The 20,392-nt window shown below is 37.5% G+C and overlaps 1 protein-coding gene across 13 annotated transcripts in view; it reads left to right on the top strand.

The window, feature by feature from the left end:
• The window catches only part of TAF2 (TATA-box binding protein associated factor 2), a 53,728-nt gene that overhangs the window by 20,119 nt on the left and 13,217 nt on the right, over positions 1-20,392 (top strand). For 8 of the 13 annotated variants that reach the window (XM_015856197.3, XM_015856198.3, XM_085539361.1 and 5 more), the window contains 11 exons: positions 1,273-1,387; positions 1,484-1,593; positions 2,160-2,225; positions 3,328-3,580; positions 5,823-5,963; positions 6,928-7,038; positions 8,650-8,843; positions 9,502-9,641; positions 14,783-14,852; positions 16,094-16,203; positions 18,961-19,190. In XM_015856197.3, the coding sequence (XP_015711683.2) occupies positions 1,273-1,387; positions 1,484-1,593; positions 2,160-2,225; positions 3,328-3,580; positions 5,823-5,963; positions 6,928-7,038; positions 8,650-8,843; positions 9,502-9,641; positions 14,783-14,852; positions 16,094-16,203; positions 18,961-19,190 (1,540 nt within the window). Of the gene's footprint in view, positions 1-1,272; positions 1,388-1,483; positions 1,594-2,159; positions 2,226-3,327; positions 3,581-5,365; positions 5,425-5,822; positions 5,964-6,896; positions 7,039-8,649; positions 8,844-9,501; positions 9,642-14,782; positions 14,853-16,093; positions 16,204-18,960; positions 19,191-20,392 lie in introns of those variants that run through there. The other 5 variants (XR_014943304.1, XR_014943305.1, XR_014943306.1 and 2 more) reach the window with 4 other exon arrangements.

The following is a 20,392-nucleotide window of genomic DNA, read 5'->3' on the forward strand; positions in this document are numbered from 1 at the left end:
CTATGTACACTGACACTACGCCTATGCGTAAATGTCAACATTACTATCTGAGGTAAGTGGTTCCATCGCAGTTGTCTTGCAGTCTTTTCTTCTCCAGACTGAACAGCCCCAGCTCTCTAAGTCTTAGGAGTGCTGTTCCATCCTTTGGATCATTACTGTGGCCACCTTCTGGCTGTGCTCCAACAGCTCTGTGTCTCTCCTGCACTGAGGACTCCACATGTGGACAGTACTCCAGGTGAGGCCTCACCAGAGTGGAACAGAGGTGCAGGATCACTTGCCTTGCCGTGCTGGCCACACTTCTTTTGATGCAGCCCAGGATACGGTTGGCTTTCTTGGCAGCAAGGGCACATTGCTGGTTCATGTCCAGCTTCCCATCCACCAGTACCCCCAGGACTTTTTTGGCAGGACTGCACTCTATCCTTTCATCCCCCACCTTGTAGTATTGACTGAAGTGTATCATAGAATGATAGAATTGCTCAGTTTGGAAAAGACCTCAAAGATAGTCAAGTCCATCCTCAACATAACCATACTACCCTAACTCTAACAGCCCTCTGCTAAATCAAGTTCCTAAGTACCACATCTAGAAGGTTTTTAAACACGTTCAGGGATGGTGACTCAGCCACCTCCCTGGGGGGCTTAACCCCCTCATCTGTAAAGGAAGTTTTTCCTGATATACAACTTAAACTTACACTGGTGCAACTTGATCCCATTTCCCTTTGTCCTGTCACCTGTCACCAGTGAGAAGAGACCAGCCCCATTCTCGCTGTAAACACCTTTCAAGTATTGGAAGAGAGCTATAAGGTCTCCCCTCAGCCTCCTTTTCCCCAGACTAAACAGCCCCAGTTCCTTCAGTTGCTCCTCAAGATTATATTAAGACATTTCTTAGTGAAATTTGAAGATCTCCTTGGTTCGTTTCTCTGAGAACACGTCAAGAATGTGGGAGTGTGGAGGGGTCCCATCTATTTTTAATTTTTTTCCATTATCACCATGTTTGTTTGTTTTTTTTAAATAATTTTCACTTTAGTTTTGTTTGTTTATTTGTTTTGTTGTTTTGTTTGTTTTTAATGTAGTATAGGAATGTACGTTAAAAAACTTCAAAGGGGAAAAACCCAAAAAATCCTTATGAAGGAAATACGTTTTCATTTCCTGATTTTCTTAGGCTTGGAAATTCTTGGAGTAAGCATAAAACAAGTGTAAGAAGTGAGTGAAAAGTTTGAGAGTTGCATTTATAGTTATCGCATTATGCTGTAGATTTCCTATACTGCTTTTCAGAGATCAGAGTGGAGTGGTCAAATTTTATGGTAGCTTTGCATTTAATAGAAAACGAAATGTTTTGGAATTGGAAATAAAACAAGACTACACATCTCCTGGGACTCAGAAATATGTGGTAAGGTCAATTTTCCATGTTATACCTACACACTTAAGTGCAGTGGGAACAATATAAGGTGTTGTTTTAAATGCTAATAATCTTTTTTACTTTAAGGGCCCTCTTAAAGTGACAGTTCAGGAACTTGATGGATCATTTAACCATACATTACAGATTGAAGAAAACAGTCTTAAACACGATATACCTTGCCATTCTAAAAGCAGAAGGTAAGAATTAAAAATTACTTGCTGTTTGTGTTAGTATAGATAAGTTAAAAAATGTTTGGGGCATTGAGTTGTTTATAGAACTTGCTTGTGTGGGAGAAAATGTTGAAGGCTTTAATAGCTCATGAAACTGTTCAAAATGCTTTTGAATGGGATGCCTCATCTGGCAGGATATTCATTCATTCATGAAGGACATGCATAGTTTTCAGTTGCATCCCAAGGCTGTTCATTAAATCTAATAAGCAAGGAAAAGAGTGTACTTTTAACACAGATTTTCTGTTTCTTGATACATTTTAATAACTGCCTTGGACTCTACATTGTATATTTGATATGTGCTTTTTAACACTGTGGGAGCTGAGTTCAAAGCAGCTAGAAAGTATCTGTTTTCTGAACAGAACTAATGCACAGCTCAACTGGTTTTTATGTGTGTGTTGGGGAGAGTGTTATTTTTGGTATGGTAAATTACACAAAATACTTCAGCATTTTTAAGTGTATCTTTCTTAGTATGGTAATTTTTTGAATATCCTTTTTATTTATTATTTTCCCTTTTTTTTTTTTTTTTAAAATAGAAATAAAAAGAAAAAAATTCCGCTGATGAATGGAGAGGAGGTGGATATGGACCTTTCTGCTATGGAGTAAGTTTGTTTGCTGATGTTTCTCAGTGTGAGACAGAGCCTTGATCCCACTGTGGTTTTTTTGAAGGATTAGTTAGTAAAGTTGTGCTTTGTTATGTGACTGGCAGATTTCAAGTCATAAGTCAGATCACATGTTGGACCTTGATAAAGAGTGTTTAACTAGCACTAGGATAGAAAAACTCCATAATTATTTGGCTAATTAAAAAAAAATATTTTAGATTGCAAATGAATGGTGAAATGCTTCATACTGAAAAGAGTCAGCTGGGTGAGGTCAGTTGGGAACAGTTAGCTCTATGGAAGCAAATTCTTGCTCAATTTAAATACTTGTTTTACCCTTCTAGATTTAGAGCAGTGTTGCTTCCAGAAGCACTGAAGGTGCTCATACTTTGTTTAGTGGCTGATCAAAGTAAACTCTTTTCGTGGAAATTAATGGTGTCTCATTGAAGAAGAACAGTTTACTCTTTGAATTGTTCCTTGTAAGATAAACCTCATCTAAAATATGAAGAATTTTATAGGGTATCATTTTGTTGCGCAAATTGCTGTTATAACTTCTATATTAACAGCAGACATTTGAGTAGATTTTTAAATTGTATTTAACAGCCTTTAGCATAAGTATTTATAACTTGATTTTGTGTTCAAGTTACGCAGTATATTGTACTTAGATCCTAATTATCTTAGGACTGCCTTTGAAAGGGTGTTTGATTTTATGCAAAACACTTATGCTTTATCTGTTAGTGCTCTCAGAAGAGCACTGCTCAGCTATGACAGTTTTGGTGTCTGAGGACAAAGGTTGAAATATATTGAGCTTACACAGTAGTTTACCATGAATAAATATATGTTGACTAAAAATAGTGAAATATGGCATACACTAATGTGTTTGGGATTTGGACAGTTGCCCTGGGAGACTAGAATTGCCACCTTAGGAGCAGTAGACTGGATGAAGTGACTTTCAGAACTTTCTTCTAACCTTAATTCTTTTACAGTTCTTGGACATTTCAAATATACTTAATAATTTGGAAATAATTCAAAAATTGAAACATCTTTTGACATTCTACAGCCTTGAAATGTTGTAGGCTATTAATGTTTTTCATGTCTGTCTTAGTGCTGATTCCCCTTTGCTCTGGATAAGAATAGACCCTGATATGTCGGTACTGAGGAAGGTAGAATTTGAACAATCTGATTTCATGTGGCAGTATCAGCTCCGATATGAGAGAGATGTGGTTGCACAAGAAGAAGCCATTCTGGCACTGGAAAAGTTCCCTACACCAGCATCACGACTTGCACTGACTGATATACTAGAACAGGAACAATGCTTCTATCGAGTGAGAATGCTAGCCTGCTTCTGCCTTGCAAAGGTGAGGTTTGTGGATGGGAATAAGGAAAGAAATCTGCTAGACGCTAAAGGATTTGAAAATGGGTCAAAATTCACCGCAGTACTTAAATTGGCTTGATTGTGTAGCGTCTTAAAAATGTTTGCCAGGTATTTTTAACTTGACTGATTTGAAAGGAAAGCGGTATTATTTTAGTCTGTAAATGGAGACTGCAGAAGGCTTTCATAATTGTTAAAATTGAGATGTCAGACATGAAAACCACAAGAGTTTTTTCCAGATTTCATTAAGTGGCAGAAATAAAAGACTTTTATTTAATATTTTTCAGAGCCAAAATGCTTTCTTTTTTTGTTTTACTGGGTAGTTCCTTGGCTTCTCTGTTGAGAAATCTGAAGTCCTGAAATTCGTCTGTCTGTCTTATGTGAATTCAGATTCCTGCTCTGTATTGTGTTAAGTTGAATCGGGTGCAAGATAAATACAGTGTTGGTCTGCAATTAAAAATTAAGCAGCCAGATAGTTGCCTTCCTTGAAAAAGGAAAATATTTTTTGTTTAGATACGAAATTAATGTTAAGAATTTAAAGTAGAGATCCTTATAAAAGATCTGGATGGAAACAGAAAAGAATAAATAAGAAATTTTGAAAAGGCATATTACCAGTGTAACTTACTGTCATACTTTTATTGGCCAAAGTCTTACTGGCTGTCAGTTTCTACAGGTTGGGTTATTGCTATATAACTTTCTTTTTGCTGTGTACTCGTATAAAAATACGTACCTTGGCGATATTCTGAAAATCAAAATCCAATAGATGTTTAACAGTATATTTTAATATTATGTAACATTGATGTAATGCTACCAGTTTTTGTGCTAGAACCAATACTCATAGAATCACCAAGGTTGGAAAAGACCTAAAAGATCATCCAGTCCAACCATTCACCTATTACCAACAGCTCCCACTAAACCATGTCCCTCAACACAGCGTCCAGTCATTCCTTGAACACCCCCAGGGTTGGTGACTCCGCCTCCCTGGGCAGCCCATTCCAGTGCCTGACCACCCTTTCTGAGAAGTAACACTTCCTAATGTCCAGCCTGAATCTCCCTGTCATAGCTTGAAACTATTCCCTCTAGTCCTAAAGCTGCTACCTGACTAACTGCTAACTGCAGATAATATAATTAAATCCTCATGTTTACCCTTCAGCTTTCCTTTAAAGGCTGATTTAAAAGGAAAATGTCTTTAATAGTAATTCCTTCATCTTACATAGGAGAGATGGTGACTTTGCTACCCATGTTCAAGTAACCACTTGCTTTTCTTACTGCATGTGTAATGCCCTTCGGAATGAGATTACCTAATTTGGAAGTAAATCATCAAAATAATTTTTCTTCCATTTGAAAACATGTTTTTCTTACTTTCTGAAGAATCTGTAACAATGTGAGGTCCTAAACTGTACTTTGTGTTGGTCCCATTTGTTAACACACTCACCATGCTCAGATACTCTTCCCTGCACACTTTCATTTCACAAATACGCAAACCCCAGGATGTTGGAAGGCATAATGACAGTTTGTCCTTGTAGAACTTCACTTCCTTACCTCAGAACAGATGATAGCAGTAGGTTGTCTCATTACATTGTTTGATTGCAAACTAAAATTAAAGCTGAGTGTTATTTGCAGTGTTCAGAAGGCATCTGGGTGTGGTGCTACAAGATATGTTTTAGTAGCTTAGTGGGTAGTAATGGTGATAGGAGGATGATTGGGCTAGATAATCTTGTAGATCCTTGTGATTTTGTTTCTGTGGTAGCTAACTTTCATTTTGCTTTAGGGGTGGTCTTTCAGAGTGGCTAAGGCCTAGTTGAAGTCTAGGCTGAGGTTACTGGCAGGGTAAGTTTGGGACGTTGGTATTATAAAAACTTCTTCCATCACTGGCTTCTGCGGAGTCAGAAAATTTGGCTTAATAAATACAGAATATTCATCTAAATAGAAAAGATGAAATAATTAAAAGCAGAAGTTTGTCAAGGGAAGGTGTTTAGATGCGGACATCTTCCAAGTGAAACAATTACATAAAAATGTACACTTAATGTAGAGAAGATGTATTGGGCATGGCAGGGTAAACTTAGCTAATGTAACATAATATATTGCTGAAAATATTTTTGTATTTGAAGGGCAGTACATTCCTGGCAATTATTATTTCTTATTTGGGGAAATTTCTATTTCTTTACAGCCAATTTAAACTTAGAGCAATGATGATAATGCGATTTCCCTTTCCCCTAATTATATAGATTGCAAATTCCATGGTAAGTACATGGACAGGACCACCAGCCATGAAGTCACTCTTTACCCGAATGTTTTGCTGTAAGACTTGTCCAAACATTGTGAAGACCAACAACTTTATGAACTTTCAAAGCTACTTTCTGCAAAAGGTAAGATTTGTTTTTCCACTGAACTCTTTGAATTAAATGTCAAAAAGAAAATGTTCCTGTGGAGGGCGACTGCTGGAACAGGAATAGCATAATCTCACTTCACTGATTCATTAGATGTTGAAAATAACTGATTCTTTCCTATTTGATATCATTTTCTTTCATCTTCGTTAAGAAATTGCTAACAGAACTTCTTAGCATTTTTCTCTGAACACTGTCAGTTAAATTAGCAATTTCTTCAGAAGATTATAGTACGCATAATAATTAGTTGTAATTAGTTGAGTTAGTTCTTAAATACCAAAGCTAATCATCAGGGTGATCAGAGGGCTGGAGGACCTCTCCTGAGAAGACAGGCTGAGGGAGCTGGGCTTGTTCAGCCTGGAGGAGAGAAGGCTACATGAAGACCTCATTGAAGCCTTCCAGTCTTAATGCTTTTGTCTCTTAGATTTTTAATCTCATGTTCCAAGTTTATAGCTCTATGATAAGATTCCTGAACCTGTTTGAGTGAATTCTGAAAAAGTATCTAGTGAGATTATTACCTATTTATCTAATAATTCTTTAGGCACCACTGACTGTATTGGCTGTATACCTCTTGATCGTACGTATCAGGCATAGACCCCAGGTTCACACACAAACACTCAACTTGGGTGTCAGTATCAGAATGAATTTCACCATTTTCTTGGCTTCCTTATTTTCCATACCTTACCTTTTAGATAGTGCCTTGAACTGAATCATTGCTTTTTCTGTCTGCTCTGCAACTGATTACTGAGCAGTAATTGCATTGCTTTTTGAACTGGAAGTTGTGTAGCATATGGTAAGTCTTTCAAAAAGAATTTAAATAAATTTTTTTTTTCAGAGATTTGTTTCTACAAATCTAATTGCTTGTTTTCAGGGTGCTGCTCTTTTCAAAGCCTAACTGTTATTTCACTGTTCTAGGAATGATATTAGTATTAATTTTATTATGCAGACTATGCCGGTCGCCATGGCACTTCTGAGAGATGTTCACAACCTTTGTCCTAAGGAGGTTTTAATGTTTATTTTGGATTTGATCAAGTATAATGATAACAGGAAGAATAAGGTAACGAATGTATTTATTTTACTTTCTCACTTTTTTTGTTGGAAAATCTTAAAGTTAATACCCTGTATGATATACTGTGCCACTAATGTAAATACAGGAGAGGTGATAAAAGGTGATGTGCTAAACTAAACAGTACATGTTAAGGAATATTCTGTAGCTGACATTTAAGGTGACATTTTGTGTTTTTTTTCTCTTGGAGGAAGCTCTGTGCTTCTTGACTTATTAAGGATCTGCCTGTCTTCATTTGGACATACAGTTTACTTGCCTTGGTTTTGGTTTTTATTTCATTAAGATCCATTTTTCTTTTCCTTTTTTTTTTTTAAATAAAATATGATGAAGGTTAGCATTTTCTGTATGAATGTAGCATTGGAAGTTCAGCACTTTTTTCCCATTGGAGAAGAATTTCTAAAAGAGCAAGAAAATAATCTTTTGTTAATGATATGCACAGAACAGAATGACCTGCATCTAGTTGAGTAGAAAGTGAAGCTCGGTTTAGTGTTGTTTCATCATTAAACTGAACCCTCTGAGTTGAAAGTATTATCTTGAGTTTCTTAGCATGCAGAACACTAAGGACAATTCTTTAAGATCCTAAGATGGTAAGAGGTTGCACCTCCTTAATTTAAGAAGTCCAAAACTGCAAGGATGATTCCAAAGTGATCTTTGGAATTTAGTACCTGATGTTTAGCGGAACAAACCTGGAGCTCTTAAAACTACACTTTCTAGTGTGTAGAAGCCAGGAGTACTGAAGTGGGAGGATGGTAGAAGCTGGAGAGGTAGAATTCAGACATGAATGCTAACACCTGTTGTCACAGAATGTGCTGAGTTGTACCAACATCTCTCTACCACTAAGGGAAAGATCCCACTTCACTTTTCCATATGTCCCTTCTAAGTATATTTAAGTATACACTTGAAACATTCTGCTGTATCCATCACTCTTTAGGCTTGCTTAGGTTAAATTAGCTGATACGCAAACTCAGTACTTCATTCTGCTTTTATAATTTTTATTTCTTTTTTATAATTGTATTTCTATCCTCTCGTTGTTCAGTAAATTAACGTGACCAATAGAAGACACATCTAGCACAAGGGAAGGGCTTGGAACTGTGAGCCCAAGAAAAGGAGCAAATGCAGAAGCAAGGTTTTCTTTACTAAGCAGAAATGAGGCATTAATTAGTTTGCTTCAGGGGCTCTTTAAGTGGCTACTTATATTAGCTCTCTGATTTTCAGAGATGTCAGGCAACCATTAACCTTGATAACCTTTGTACTGAATAGAGAGAGAGTCAAGTAGTTATGGGTGCTTGACTTTAGAAAGAATTACTTCTATTTCTAAATGTGGAAAATTTTCAATACTTTTCAATTTTTGTAAAATAATGTATTACTATTAATATGCTTATATTCCAGTGCGAAGATTAATGTAGTACAGTGTAGTTTATCTGCTTGCTCAAATTCAAATCCAGTTTTCAGGACAAATTTATTTACCTGTTTTGCTTTCTCACAGTTTGTCACATGGTTTCTGTTTTTAGATCTTATTCTGTAGCAGTGCTTCAAAATTACTGAACTTTTTTTAAGAGTATATTTTGTTATATCTTGTATTTAAATGCTGTTTTTATCTAGTTTTCAGACAACTACTATCGTGCTGAGCTGATTGATGCCCTAGCCAACTCTGTGACTCCTGCAGTCAGTGTGAACAATGAAGTACGAACACTGGATAACTTAAATCCTGACGTTCGACTTATTCTTGAAGAAATTACTCGTTTCCTAAACATGGAGAAGCTTCTTCCTAGCTACAGACACACCATTACAGTCAGGTGTGGTATAATAATCAATGAAACATTTCTATGGCTTGGGCTGGAAGGACCTCAAAGATCACCTAGTTCCAGCTCCCCCTGCAGTAGGCAGGGTTGTTAACCAATAGATCAGACTGCCCAGGAACACATCAAACCTGCCCCAGGGATGGGACGTGTACAAGTTTTCTGGGCACCTTGTGCCAGTGCCTAGCTACCTTCTGAGTGAAGAATGTAACATCTAACCTAAACCTCCCCTCTTTCAGTTTAAATCCATTTCCCCTTGTACTCTTACTATCTCTGTTGTTCATGATTAATCTCTATCAATGTAGACTGTTAAGAGCAGCCGTAAATTGATTGTGCTTTTGGCTCTTTAATAAGAAATCTATGAGAATTTTGCAAAAAGTATAATCGTAGCAATATCTATAGAGCATATAACACTAATCTGAGCAATTTTTTTCTGTGCAAGTACAGTTCTATTTAAATCAATCTGAAATTAATACAATGAATTTTTCTTCAGTATTTCTGCTTAGTTCAGTGCTGTGTGTTTATACTATAGAAATAAGTGTTGATTGGGGTAACAATGCTAGAGAAAGACTACTTGATTCCGAAGGAAGTAATTATATACTTTGTGGGTGGCATTTTGGAAGCCTAATACAAATTTTCTTTCCTCTGCTTCTAGCTGTTTAAAAGCTATTAGAGTGCTTCAAAAGAATGGTCATGTCCCAAGTGATCCTGCTCTCTTCAAGTCATACGCAGAATATGGGCACTTTGTAGATGTCCGAATAGCAGCATTGGAGGCTGTGGTTGATTACACAAAAGGTACTCTTTAATGTATTTTGACAATTTGTAACACTTGTGATGTAGTGAAAGGTTTGACAATTACCTTGTTAATATTAGGTTGAAGTATCCTCCACCAGAAGAGCTTATGTTGACATGTTGATGAGAAAGGCTGATAATGCAAATGTTATAAAGATGTGAGCGTTATTTCTTAGTGTTTCATGGGTTGAATCAGACCTCTGAAGTTTTGATACAGTCAGTAGACTATATGATGAGTAGTGGTAAGGGATGCTGAGGGGTCCTGCTCATTTCTTTTATCACCATTTCTAGTGGTCTTGATTCAGTTGAATTCAGCAATAATTAGTCGCCAAAGTTCTTGGTTTTGCTTTATCTTCTTACTATTCTCTATCTTATTTTTCATGTGTGCATTTTATAACCAAATTTTGGAAACTTAAATTATTCTAATGAGTATTAGTTTGTTCTACCTTGCTATTCATTATACACAGTCAATATGAGATATTTCTGTTTCATAACATGATAAATATAGTTGACTGATGGAGATCTTTGGGGAAAAAAAAATACTAAAAAGCTTTCTTGAATGTCATTTTGAAGTTGAATTTCAATACTGAGAGATTTTTTAGAGGGAATTGGAAGCTAATGATTTTTATGTATAAAATTAAGTACTAGATCACCAGTCATTCTGGATCCATAACACACTGTGTATGTACCATTTGATATCCCTCTGAGTGGCAGAACAAGGGAAAATGGTTCAAAGTGGAGGGAGGGAAGATTTAGGTTGGATATCAGGGGGAAGTTCTTTATAGTGAGAGTGGTAAGGTGCTGGAATAGGCTGCACAAAGAGGTTGCAGATGCCCCGTCCCTGGAGGTGTTCAAGGCCTGGTTGGATGGGGTCCTGGGCAGCCTAGTCTAGCATTAGGCACGGAGGTTGGGGCCCTGTCTGTGGTTGGGGGGTTGGAGCTTCAGGGTCCTTGAGGTCTCTTCCAACACAAGCCACTCCATGATTCTATGAGTGATGCCCAGATGGAATTCAGAACTCTGTTGATGCTGTGCAGCACTCTTTCTGTTATGTTCCTTACCTTGTTCCTTTTTTCATAGAGTTAGTGGAAAAATTTGTTGGAGAATGGAAAGCTTACTCATCAGCCTGCTTCCTTTACAGTAATCTCATTAATTCATCCCACTCTTTGGAAAGACAAACTGATAAAAATAATGTTTTCTTATTAAATTCTTGACCTTTTAGGGTTATTGTTTATATGTAATGGCTGACTTGGGTAGGAAAGTGCTTGTTTTAGAATAACAGAATCACCAAAGTTGGAAAAGACGTCCAAGAATTCCTAGTCCAACTATGCACCTACCACCAAAATTTCCCCACTAAACCATGTCCCTTAGGACCACATCTAAACGCTTTTTGAACATCTCTGTGGGCAATGACTCAACCACCTCCCTGTACCTGACCATTCTTTGCAAGAAGAAATTTTTCTGAAGATTCAAACAGAATCTCATCTGGCCCAACCTGAGGCCATTCTCTCTTGTCCTAATGCTAGTTATGTAGAAGAGGCTGACCCCTGCCTCATCACAGCCTCCTTTCAGGTAATTATAGAGGGCAAAAAGGTTGCCCTGAGTCTCCAACAGGCTGAACAATCCCAGTTCCCTCAGCCATTTCTCATAAGAATTGTGTGCCAGACTCCTTACCAGCTTCATTGCTCTTCTCTGGACATGGTCTTTCTTGTAGTGAGGGGCCTAAAACTGAACACAGTACTAAAGGTGCTGCCTCACCAGAACTCTGTACAGAAGAATGATCACTTCCCTGCTCCTGCTGGCAATGCTATTTCTTATACAAGCCAAAATGCCATTGGCCTTCTTGGCCATCTGGGAGCGCTGTGGCTTGTGTTCAGTCAAGTGTCTGTCAACACCCCTAGGTCTGTTTTCTCAGTGCAGTCTTACAGCTGCCCTGCCCTTAGCCTGTGGCATTGCCTGGGTTTGTTGTTGCCAAAGTGAAGGACCCAGCAGTTTGTCTTGTTGAATTTCATCCCATTGGCCTCAACCCAGCTATCCAGCCTGTCCAGATCCCTCTGTAGTGCCTTCCTACCCTCAGGCAGATAAGCATTTCATCCCAATCTGGTGTCGTCTGCAAACTTAATGCCTTTATCCAAGCCTTTAGTAAAGATACTAAATGGGACAGGCCTTAACACCAGCCCCTAGGGAACACCGCTTGTGACCAGTCGCCAACTGGATTTGACTCCACTCACCAACGCTTTTTGGGCCTCGCTCTCCAGCCAATACTTTACTCAGCAAGGTGTGTATGGGTATGCAGCATGGGCTGCCAGCTTCTCCAGGAGAATACTGTGTGAGACAGTGTCAAAGCTTTACTGCAATCAGGATAGACTATGACAGCAGCCTTTCCCTCATCCACCAGGTGGGTCACTTATCATAAAAAGAGATGAGGTTGATCAGGCAGAACCTGCCTTTTACAAACCCATGCTGACTGGGCCTTATCGCCTGACTGTCCTGCAAATGCCGTGTGATCTCACTCAAGATGATCTGTTCCATAATCTCGCTAGCACCAAGGTCAGACTTGCAGGCCTGCAGTTCCCCGGATCTTCCTTACAACCCTTCTTGTTAATGGGATTCACATGGGCAAGCTTCCAGTACTCTGGGACCTCTCTGGTTGACCAGGACCATTGATAAATGCTAAGTATTGTGAAGTAATATATTACATCTTTAAAAGAGCTGATCAAAATGGGATGAAGTGTAAGTAAGGTAGAGTAAGTTGCCCAAAATATTCTACAGATACAGGACAGGAAAACTCAAATTGTAAAAAATAGTAGAAAGTAGTATAAAAAGTAGAAAGTAGTATAAAAAAAAGTAGAAAGTAGTATTGTAAAAAATAGTAGAAATAGTAGAAAATACTTGAAGAAGAAATTGAGCTAAATGGAAGTTGAGCTTGCTGTGAGGTCTGGAAATAATGGATTATAGAATTCCACTGTACTTACCTTACCAACAACTTCTTCTCTGATGAGGAGGTAGCAGACATAAATGCATATCAGCCACAAAGTCAGTACAATTCCCCATACAGCCTATTGACTGCCTATTGTATTGTTTCTCTTATACAACCTCAAATAAAACCAAACTTAGCTGTTGCTCCTGCTGTTAGGCTAGGTGGCTTTCAGTGTAAAAGTAAATCTGAAAGCTCAGTTTGCTAACGAAATCCAGCTTCCCATGTAGAAGTTAGAAAGGTTTGTCTAGCAAGGCCCAACGTCTCTGGCTTTGGAAGAAGAAAGGATGGGCCATCTTGTGCCAAGATGTCTGATTCTCGTCATTCCTGGTTACCTGGTTTCTAGTTCATACAGGATGTGAAACAGCAGATATCAAATGCCTGTTGCTTGTGCCAAAGCTGCCTTTATAACAGTTTGCATAAAGGGAGCTGACCGATTTTGTTATTTCCATAAAAAGAAAAGTCTGTATTTTCTGGGGCAGTGTGGAACTCCCATGTTTTTCTATCAACTCTCAGGGCAGAAATAACGCTGCTTTTTTTTTTTCTTTCTTTCTTTTTTTTTTTTCCCCCAAGTTACTTTAAAAGAAATAATTTCTCCATGGAACAGAAGAAGCTGTTTTCTTTGCTGTTAATAGCAGGCTTTCTCTGAGACATGGTAACTCTAAAATGCTTGAGGCAGCTTATAAGGACTTGGGCAGTTAATCTAAACTTAAAGTGAACAGATTTTATTAACATTTTTAAAGGTAGCTTTTAATGGTTCTGTGACTATTAGCTGTTATGTATATACTTCCAAGAAGCTGTATGTTATTAAAGGTAACTACAAACTGTCCTCAATAAATATCCACGGCTACCCAGTTGCATGAATGAAAATTACAAGTCTTACAGGTGCTCTGCTGCAACTGAGAAACTGACATCAGGCTAATAAGATTTATTTCCTGAAAGATCAGGTTAAATTTATCACTGCTCCCCAAAATGTCAGATTTGAGGAGCAGGTTAAAGGAGTTAGTAGCAAAGCTTTGGAAGTCTAGCAGGTCTGCTTTATAAGGCAAGTACTAGAGCAGGCATACTTTATTTAAAGCACAAGTAGGTTGAGGAAACAAAAGACTTCTCTAACCACAAAAGCTATTGTGCTTCTTCATTTTGTTATCCAGTACTATCAGCCTAAAGGATTCATGTCCTAAATGGCTCATTCTCATATTACAAACCATTTAAAAATCCTTTTTCTTTTTTTTTTTTTTTTTTGCAGTTAAAATGATTTCAGCTTTCTTACGATTATGATTTAATGTGTTCACACATGTTCTGTTTTTCTTGCTGCATGGTTATACAATATGATTTTTCTTCCATGCGAAACAACTTCTGTATGCAGTATTCTATCTGCCTCTGTTCCAAGCAGGGTAGCTGCCAGGAAAAGCAATGTGTGTGGAGTTAAGCGCAGGCAGCCTTTAATCCCTTCAAAGCATGTCCTGTGTGTAGCTTTTTAAAGGCTTCCCGGATTTTTAAGGCAATTCTGCAACTGTGGTTCTGGTCTGTTCAGATGCATCATTCAGAATCAACCCAAACTGCATAACTGTGATCTGAATGGTGCAGAACGTAAACTAGTAAATCCCATTTAGAGTCAGAGAATAACAGCCTGGACCTATCCCTCATCAGTGCCAGCAGTTCTATTGTAGCTAGATTGCAGGAAGAGGAGTATGCTTAGAGCTTGATGTAAGCCCTGTCATCTTCCTCTTTCTTCCTGGTTTATAGATAATAGTCACCAACTGTTTTGTGAAAGAATTGTCTGTTCTCTGTTCTATATGGAAAATATTGTGTAGATTGTTGAAATGGTATTTAGATGTATTGGTACTGTGTGCTTCCTAAAGTAAAGAAGGTTGTTTTCTCAGTGATCTGAGATATAATAACTGGCACTCATGACAAAGGCATGTGCTAAGAATCAGAGTTGGTAGTTACTGAACAACATGGGCATGAAGGAGTTATGTGCATATTTCTATTCTGCTGTGAAGTTAAACCATGTAAACCACCTTTTACTTTGAATTTGCATTATAATTAATGACATTTTGGCTTCAGACCTCTTGTGCTAGCTAATACAGGAAGCCATGACCATCTTGTACAAACTTCTGTTTTTCTGTGTATTGATAGCTATTTTATTTTATTATTTTATTATTTGCAGTTGATAGGAGCTATGAAGAACTACAGTGGCTGCTCACAATGGTTCAGAATGATCCTGTACCCTACATAAGGTTAGTGAGTTGGTGTTTCTACTAATGCTGGAACTACTACATAAATTCTTGCCTAGGGCTTTCTAGAATAGATCCAATGCTTAGCTGTTTGAGACTACAAAATACAGTTTATTTCCTTGTTGTTTTACATAAATGGATGTGCATTTTGATGCTTCAACAGTTGACACCTCAAAAGTTAATATACATGGTTCTTATTCTCCCTTTTATTATTTTTATGTTACGTGTTCTGTTCCTCTGATGAATATCTGAAGTTAGAAATCATTTCCTAATCATAAATGACATATACAAGTCTGATGTTGCTTATGGCAAGAAGATATTGTGATATTTATACAGTGGTTGAGACATAACACATACAGTGCTTTGCCAGGCGTGAGTGTAAAGCAATTGTTAGACTGTAGATGGGGTGAAAGGATAACATATGAAAATACAGCTTTCTAGTATTTCCTGTTTCAACTTCATTTTCAGCATTGAGTGATTGTGTATTGTAGCACATTTATTATGAAACTTTTAACATCTTAGTTCATAATGATTCTTCTTCCACAGCACTTTCTATGGTTACCACTATATTGCTGAATTTCAGAGATTAATAGCATTACTTTTTCTCTCAGTTTAGCTTCTCTCTTTAAAAAGTCAAAGTTGTAATATTATCATCTATTTTCTTCTATCATTCTTGTTAATAAAAGTAGCTATGGTTCGAGTCGCTAATGGAGGCATAGCTTCAGTCCAGGACGGAAATTTCATTTTGGGTCTCATTGAAGAGGATTTAGTTTAAATTTTGAAGAGTGCTGTGTAAGCCTCTTCTGAAAGGAAGAAGAAAAAAATCAGAACTGATAGAGTTTTTATGTCCTAAATCTATAACACATCAAGGGGAAATCTTCCTACGCAGAGAGTATAGTTAAAATTGGAACTCACAATTATCATCACTGATGAAATGTTTCTGAAGCTAGGTTTAAAGCTAAAAACCCTATCTGCTTTCAGTTCAAGTGTATAAATATTGTAAATAAATACAGTAAGCGTTGAATTTTTATACATCCATACAACTTAAGAGTGACAGTTTTCCTTTCCAGAAGGACATGCAAGTCACTGGTTTTGTTCCTGTCATTTTGAAGTGATTTCCTAATAAATCCATCCGAGTATATTGTGTGTTTGAGAAGTCTGGTTTGTAAGAACATTGCAACCGGAACAGACTTTGTATTCCCAATATGTTTATTTGGATTTAATAAAAATCCTTTGTATTTTAGGCATAAGATTCTGGATATGCTAACTAAGAATCCACCTTTTACCAAGAACATGGAGTCGCCTTTATGTAATGAAGCTTTGGTAGATCAACTTTGGAAACTGATGAATTCAGGTTGGTTTTTATTTTTTCAGTGTTTTAAGTTTGGTAGAACTGGAAAATTCAATTTCTGCAGTTCTCATTCACTTGCCTCATGAACTTCCTTAGTGATGCAGAGTACCACTGAACATGTCTTTCATTATTTTACCTGGTGTAGGGAACCTGCTTTGGCAGGGGGGTTGGACTCGATAATCTCTAGAGGTCCCTTCCACCCCCTACAATTCTGTGATTCTGTGATTTTTCTTTAATCCTGCAGTGTTCTTTGATACACTTTGGCATAAAATTATTCTTTGACCCCAATGTTCACATGGAATGCTTTCCTAAGTGAAGCTGTACCTTTTTCCTCTTTCTGGTTAGGCAGTCCCTTTGCCCTGTTTTACCAAATACTAAGAGAATATGAGAGGGTGTCATTTGCATGGATAATTTATTAGAAATTTTTAGAAGAGTATTGTGAACCTCAGGCATAATTTGCCTTCTTTGATTAGCAAAGGTGCTAATGAGATAAGGGTTTACATTTTTACCATGGACCTGGTTTTCATTACTGAAGCAGTTTTATCCAGACCTGACAAACTGCCCGTTAACATCTGTTACATTTCTACAGATCACATATAAACATTTATATAGGTCATTGAAGGCTGTCTGTTCTCTGTGTGTCATTATTTTGAGTGTTTAAAAGTTCACAGCAACGCTCCAGGGGCTGAAGCCAGGAGACTACTGGTAGTTCAGTTCTGTAGGATTTGCCAAGTGTCAGGCACAGAAAATAAACAATTTTGATGTTCCCATCAGAGAGTTTGTTTTTCCTTTTTCTTGAGAGAAGAGAGGGTGCAGTGTTTCTTACAACCATTACTGCTTTTCACAAGTAACAAGCAGGGTATACATTCTTATTATGATTAATGGGACTTAAACTACTTAAATTTCTATGTATCATGATGACATAAGGTTTCAATTTACTTTCTCTCAGTCATAAAGTTGCATTCCAGGGTGTCCAGAAAGGTGATGTTAGTGTGAGACAATCTAGTAGCCAGGTTTAAAACTACATGATTCTACAATTGAGTTGTTTTCCTTTAAAGTAAGCAAGTACTAGAAAACTGACTCTGGTAGATGTAGTTGTTTTCTTGTATGTGAAACCTTATCAATTTAACGGAGGTTCCAGTTTCCAGTGGTTGCTGAGAAATTCAGCAACTGATTTTATTTGATCTTTTCTGCTGGAAAAGGAGAGAGAAACTGACTAGGGAATTCCTCACATTTTAAGAAGCTTTAGTTTGATAAATTGAGCAAATGATTTAATATTAAAATAGTTTTAACAGCAATATTTGTGAATGTGTCATTCACTGGAGGTTATTTTAATGTAAGAGATGTCCAAATATCTTGTCACTTTCTCTATACCCAACATGAGACTTAGGAGAATTTCTTGTATCTGGGTTGTGTGTGTACAACTAAACATATGCAAAACACTGTTTAGTCCCATGAAACTGAGGGGTAGATCTTGGAATTTTATTTTTTCACAGAATTATCAAGGTTGGAAAAGACCTAGATCATCTAGTCCAACCTTTACCAATACTTCCCAGCTAAATCATATTCATCAACACAACATTCAAACGTTTCTTGAACACTCCCATGGTCGGTGACTCCACCACCTCCCTGGGCAGTGCATTCCAGTGCCTGACTACCCTTTCCGAGAAGTAATACTTCCTAATGTTGAATCTCCCCTGGCGCAGCTTAAAACCATTCCCTCTAGTTCTATCATCGATTACACAAGAGAAGAGGCCAACCCCCAGCTCACTACAACCTCCCTTCAGGAAGTTATAGAGAGCAATAAGGTCTGAGCCCCTGAGCCTCCTCTTCTCCAGGCTGAACAATCCCAGCTTCCTCAGCCGCTCCTCATAAGGCCTGTGCTCCAGACCCCTCATCAGCTTTGTAGCCCTCCTCTTTTTTTTTGGTATCTTGAACAGCCACGTTAACATGGCAGTTGGCACATCTGTGTCTTGTTTACCAGATATAGTTCTACTCCTGCTGTGGAACAGTATGTCCAATAAACTTGCAGTCAGTAAAGAGCTGGGCTGAGTTAGCACCAGAATCACTGTTTGCAGCATTGCACCAGATGTTACTTTCTGTTCTGATAGGTGCCAAGCGTGCTTTGTCCATTTGTGTATAAAGATATAGAAGAAGTACAGAGCTTCTGGTGAAAAGCAAATCAATAAAGCAACGTATCTCCAATTTGAATACAAAACATATTGAATATCCAGTAAACTAAATGACATAATAGTCACCGTAATCATTAGACGTTAGAGAAGAAATTCACGTGTTGCTGGTTTGTGCACTCTGTCAGTGTGGTTTTCAGAGGTTACAAATCACTGTCATATTTAAAAATTGAACGGAATCCATAGACAGTTGTGGCCAAATCCTGCAATGTGTGAGACTGTGATATGGTTTATTAAAAAAAAGTTCTACTCTAATTGTTCAATACCTGAAGAGAAACTTCTGTTTTTAAAGCATTATATTTTTCTTTATTTTATTGAAAACACTTAGTTTTCCAGCTAAGTATTGAATTTTGTTGTACTAAACACATTCAGCTTGTAACTTACTGCTTTATTTAAAACAGCATTTAGCAGATGAATTTGAATGAACAAAAAGAGGCAGGAGTAATGAGGGCTGTGTGTCTTGGGCCCAGAAGATGAACACACTTTGGATTCAAGTTGCTTTAAACTGTCTTCCTTGTGGCATGGGAGAAGATTGTACCTTGTGTTAACAATGATGTCTTCTGCATTTTAGGAACTTCCCATGACTGGAGATTACGGTGTGGTGCTGTAGACCTCTATTTCACACTTTTTGGCCTCAGCAGACCTTCGTGTTTACCACTACCAGAACTTGGACTTGTTCTTAATCTGAAAGAAAAGAAGGCTGTGCTTAATCCAACGATTATCCCTGAATCAGTGGCAAATAATCAGGAACCTGTGAATACTGCTAACAACCACGGACAGCCAGTAGTATTTCAGAACACTGTAAGCACAAGCCATCTGCATGCATCTCATTCAGCTGGCTTTAAGTCAATGCACTGGTTACTGATGTCATTTTGTATTGTGCTCAATCTGTCTTTGCACCTTATTGTTCTTTATTCCATCCACTTAAAAAGCTGACACATTCCATACCTCTTTGGAATTAACTATTTTGCATATAATATGCAAACTTGTTTTTTTCCCCTCTCGTCATTTATATTCTTTATAAAACTATCTTTTTCCTGTATTGTTTATGAGACACGAAGTGGTTCACAGAAATGTTTGATGCTGTTATGAAATTTTTTAAATTAGACTAAGACTATTGCTTATAGGCAAGTTATACATGTTTGCCAAACATAAAGCTTTTATCAGTAATTGTTAATATTCTATTACATCTTAAAATACATAGATACACTTCTTTTTAAACAGCTTTAAGAGATAGAAAGTTGGAACTTTTAATAGTTCTTCATTGAATGTGTGAATCTGCCTACCTGGTACTGTGCTCTGAGGGATTTGTAACAACGTCTGAAAAGCTGCATATATTCAGTTTGATATCTTCCAGGCTTTTGAGGTTTCAGTCCTGACACTCAGTCCATGATGTAGGTAGAAGATGGATCTTACAGGCTATTCAGGTTGTCCTTTTTTCACAATAGTCGCCACTGCTGTAAGGCAAAGTCTTTTTGTAGGACAAAGTTGATTAGGAGACAAAAATCTCAATGTATATGGAAATAATAAGTAGTTTTCCTGACAGTTTCCAATTTGTTTCTGATAGAAACTGCTTAGGAGTAAAACCTGAAAGAGAATGTGAACATGTGACTTGCACATTTAAAATTCTCTTTCCAACCTTTCAAGTGGGGTTTTTTTTTTTTTACTATTGCTGTTTTTATTATTATCAATCCCATAGTGCATGTCTGAAGTCACTTTTGTTCAGAAGGATACGGTGTGCAAATTATCATAGTACCATGCCAGCTATTTCCAGTAGGGGGAGAAAATGATGGCGTTGTATCCTTACAGCTACCCTGCTTATTTGTAGAACATGTAATAAGTCGTAAGTAATTACATACACACATCAGAATAAAATATCAGGACATTTTGGTGCCAGATTTTAGGTTGCAGTTCAGTGAATACCCAGTATTTCTTCAGGAGTCAGTTTATCTTGATGGGGAAAAAAAATTCCTCTCAGTGCTTCCTCTTCTTATACTTTCCCT

This window comes from Coturnix japonica, chromosome 2, assembly GCF_054131305.1.
Source record: "Coturnix japonica strain WE chromosome 2, WE-NBRP24, whole genome shotgun sequence".
NCBI lineage: Eukaryota > Metazoa > Chordata > Aves > Galliformes > Phasianidae > Coturnix > Coturnix japonica.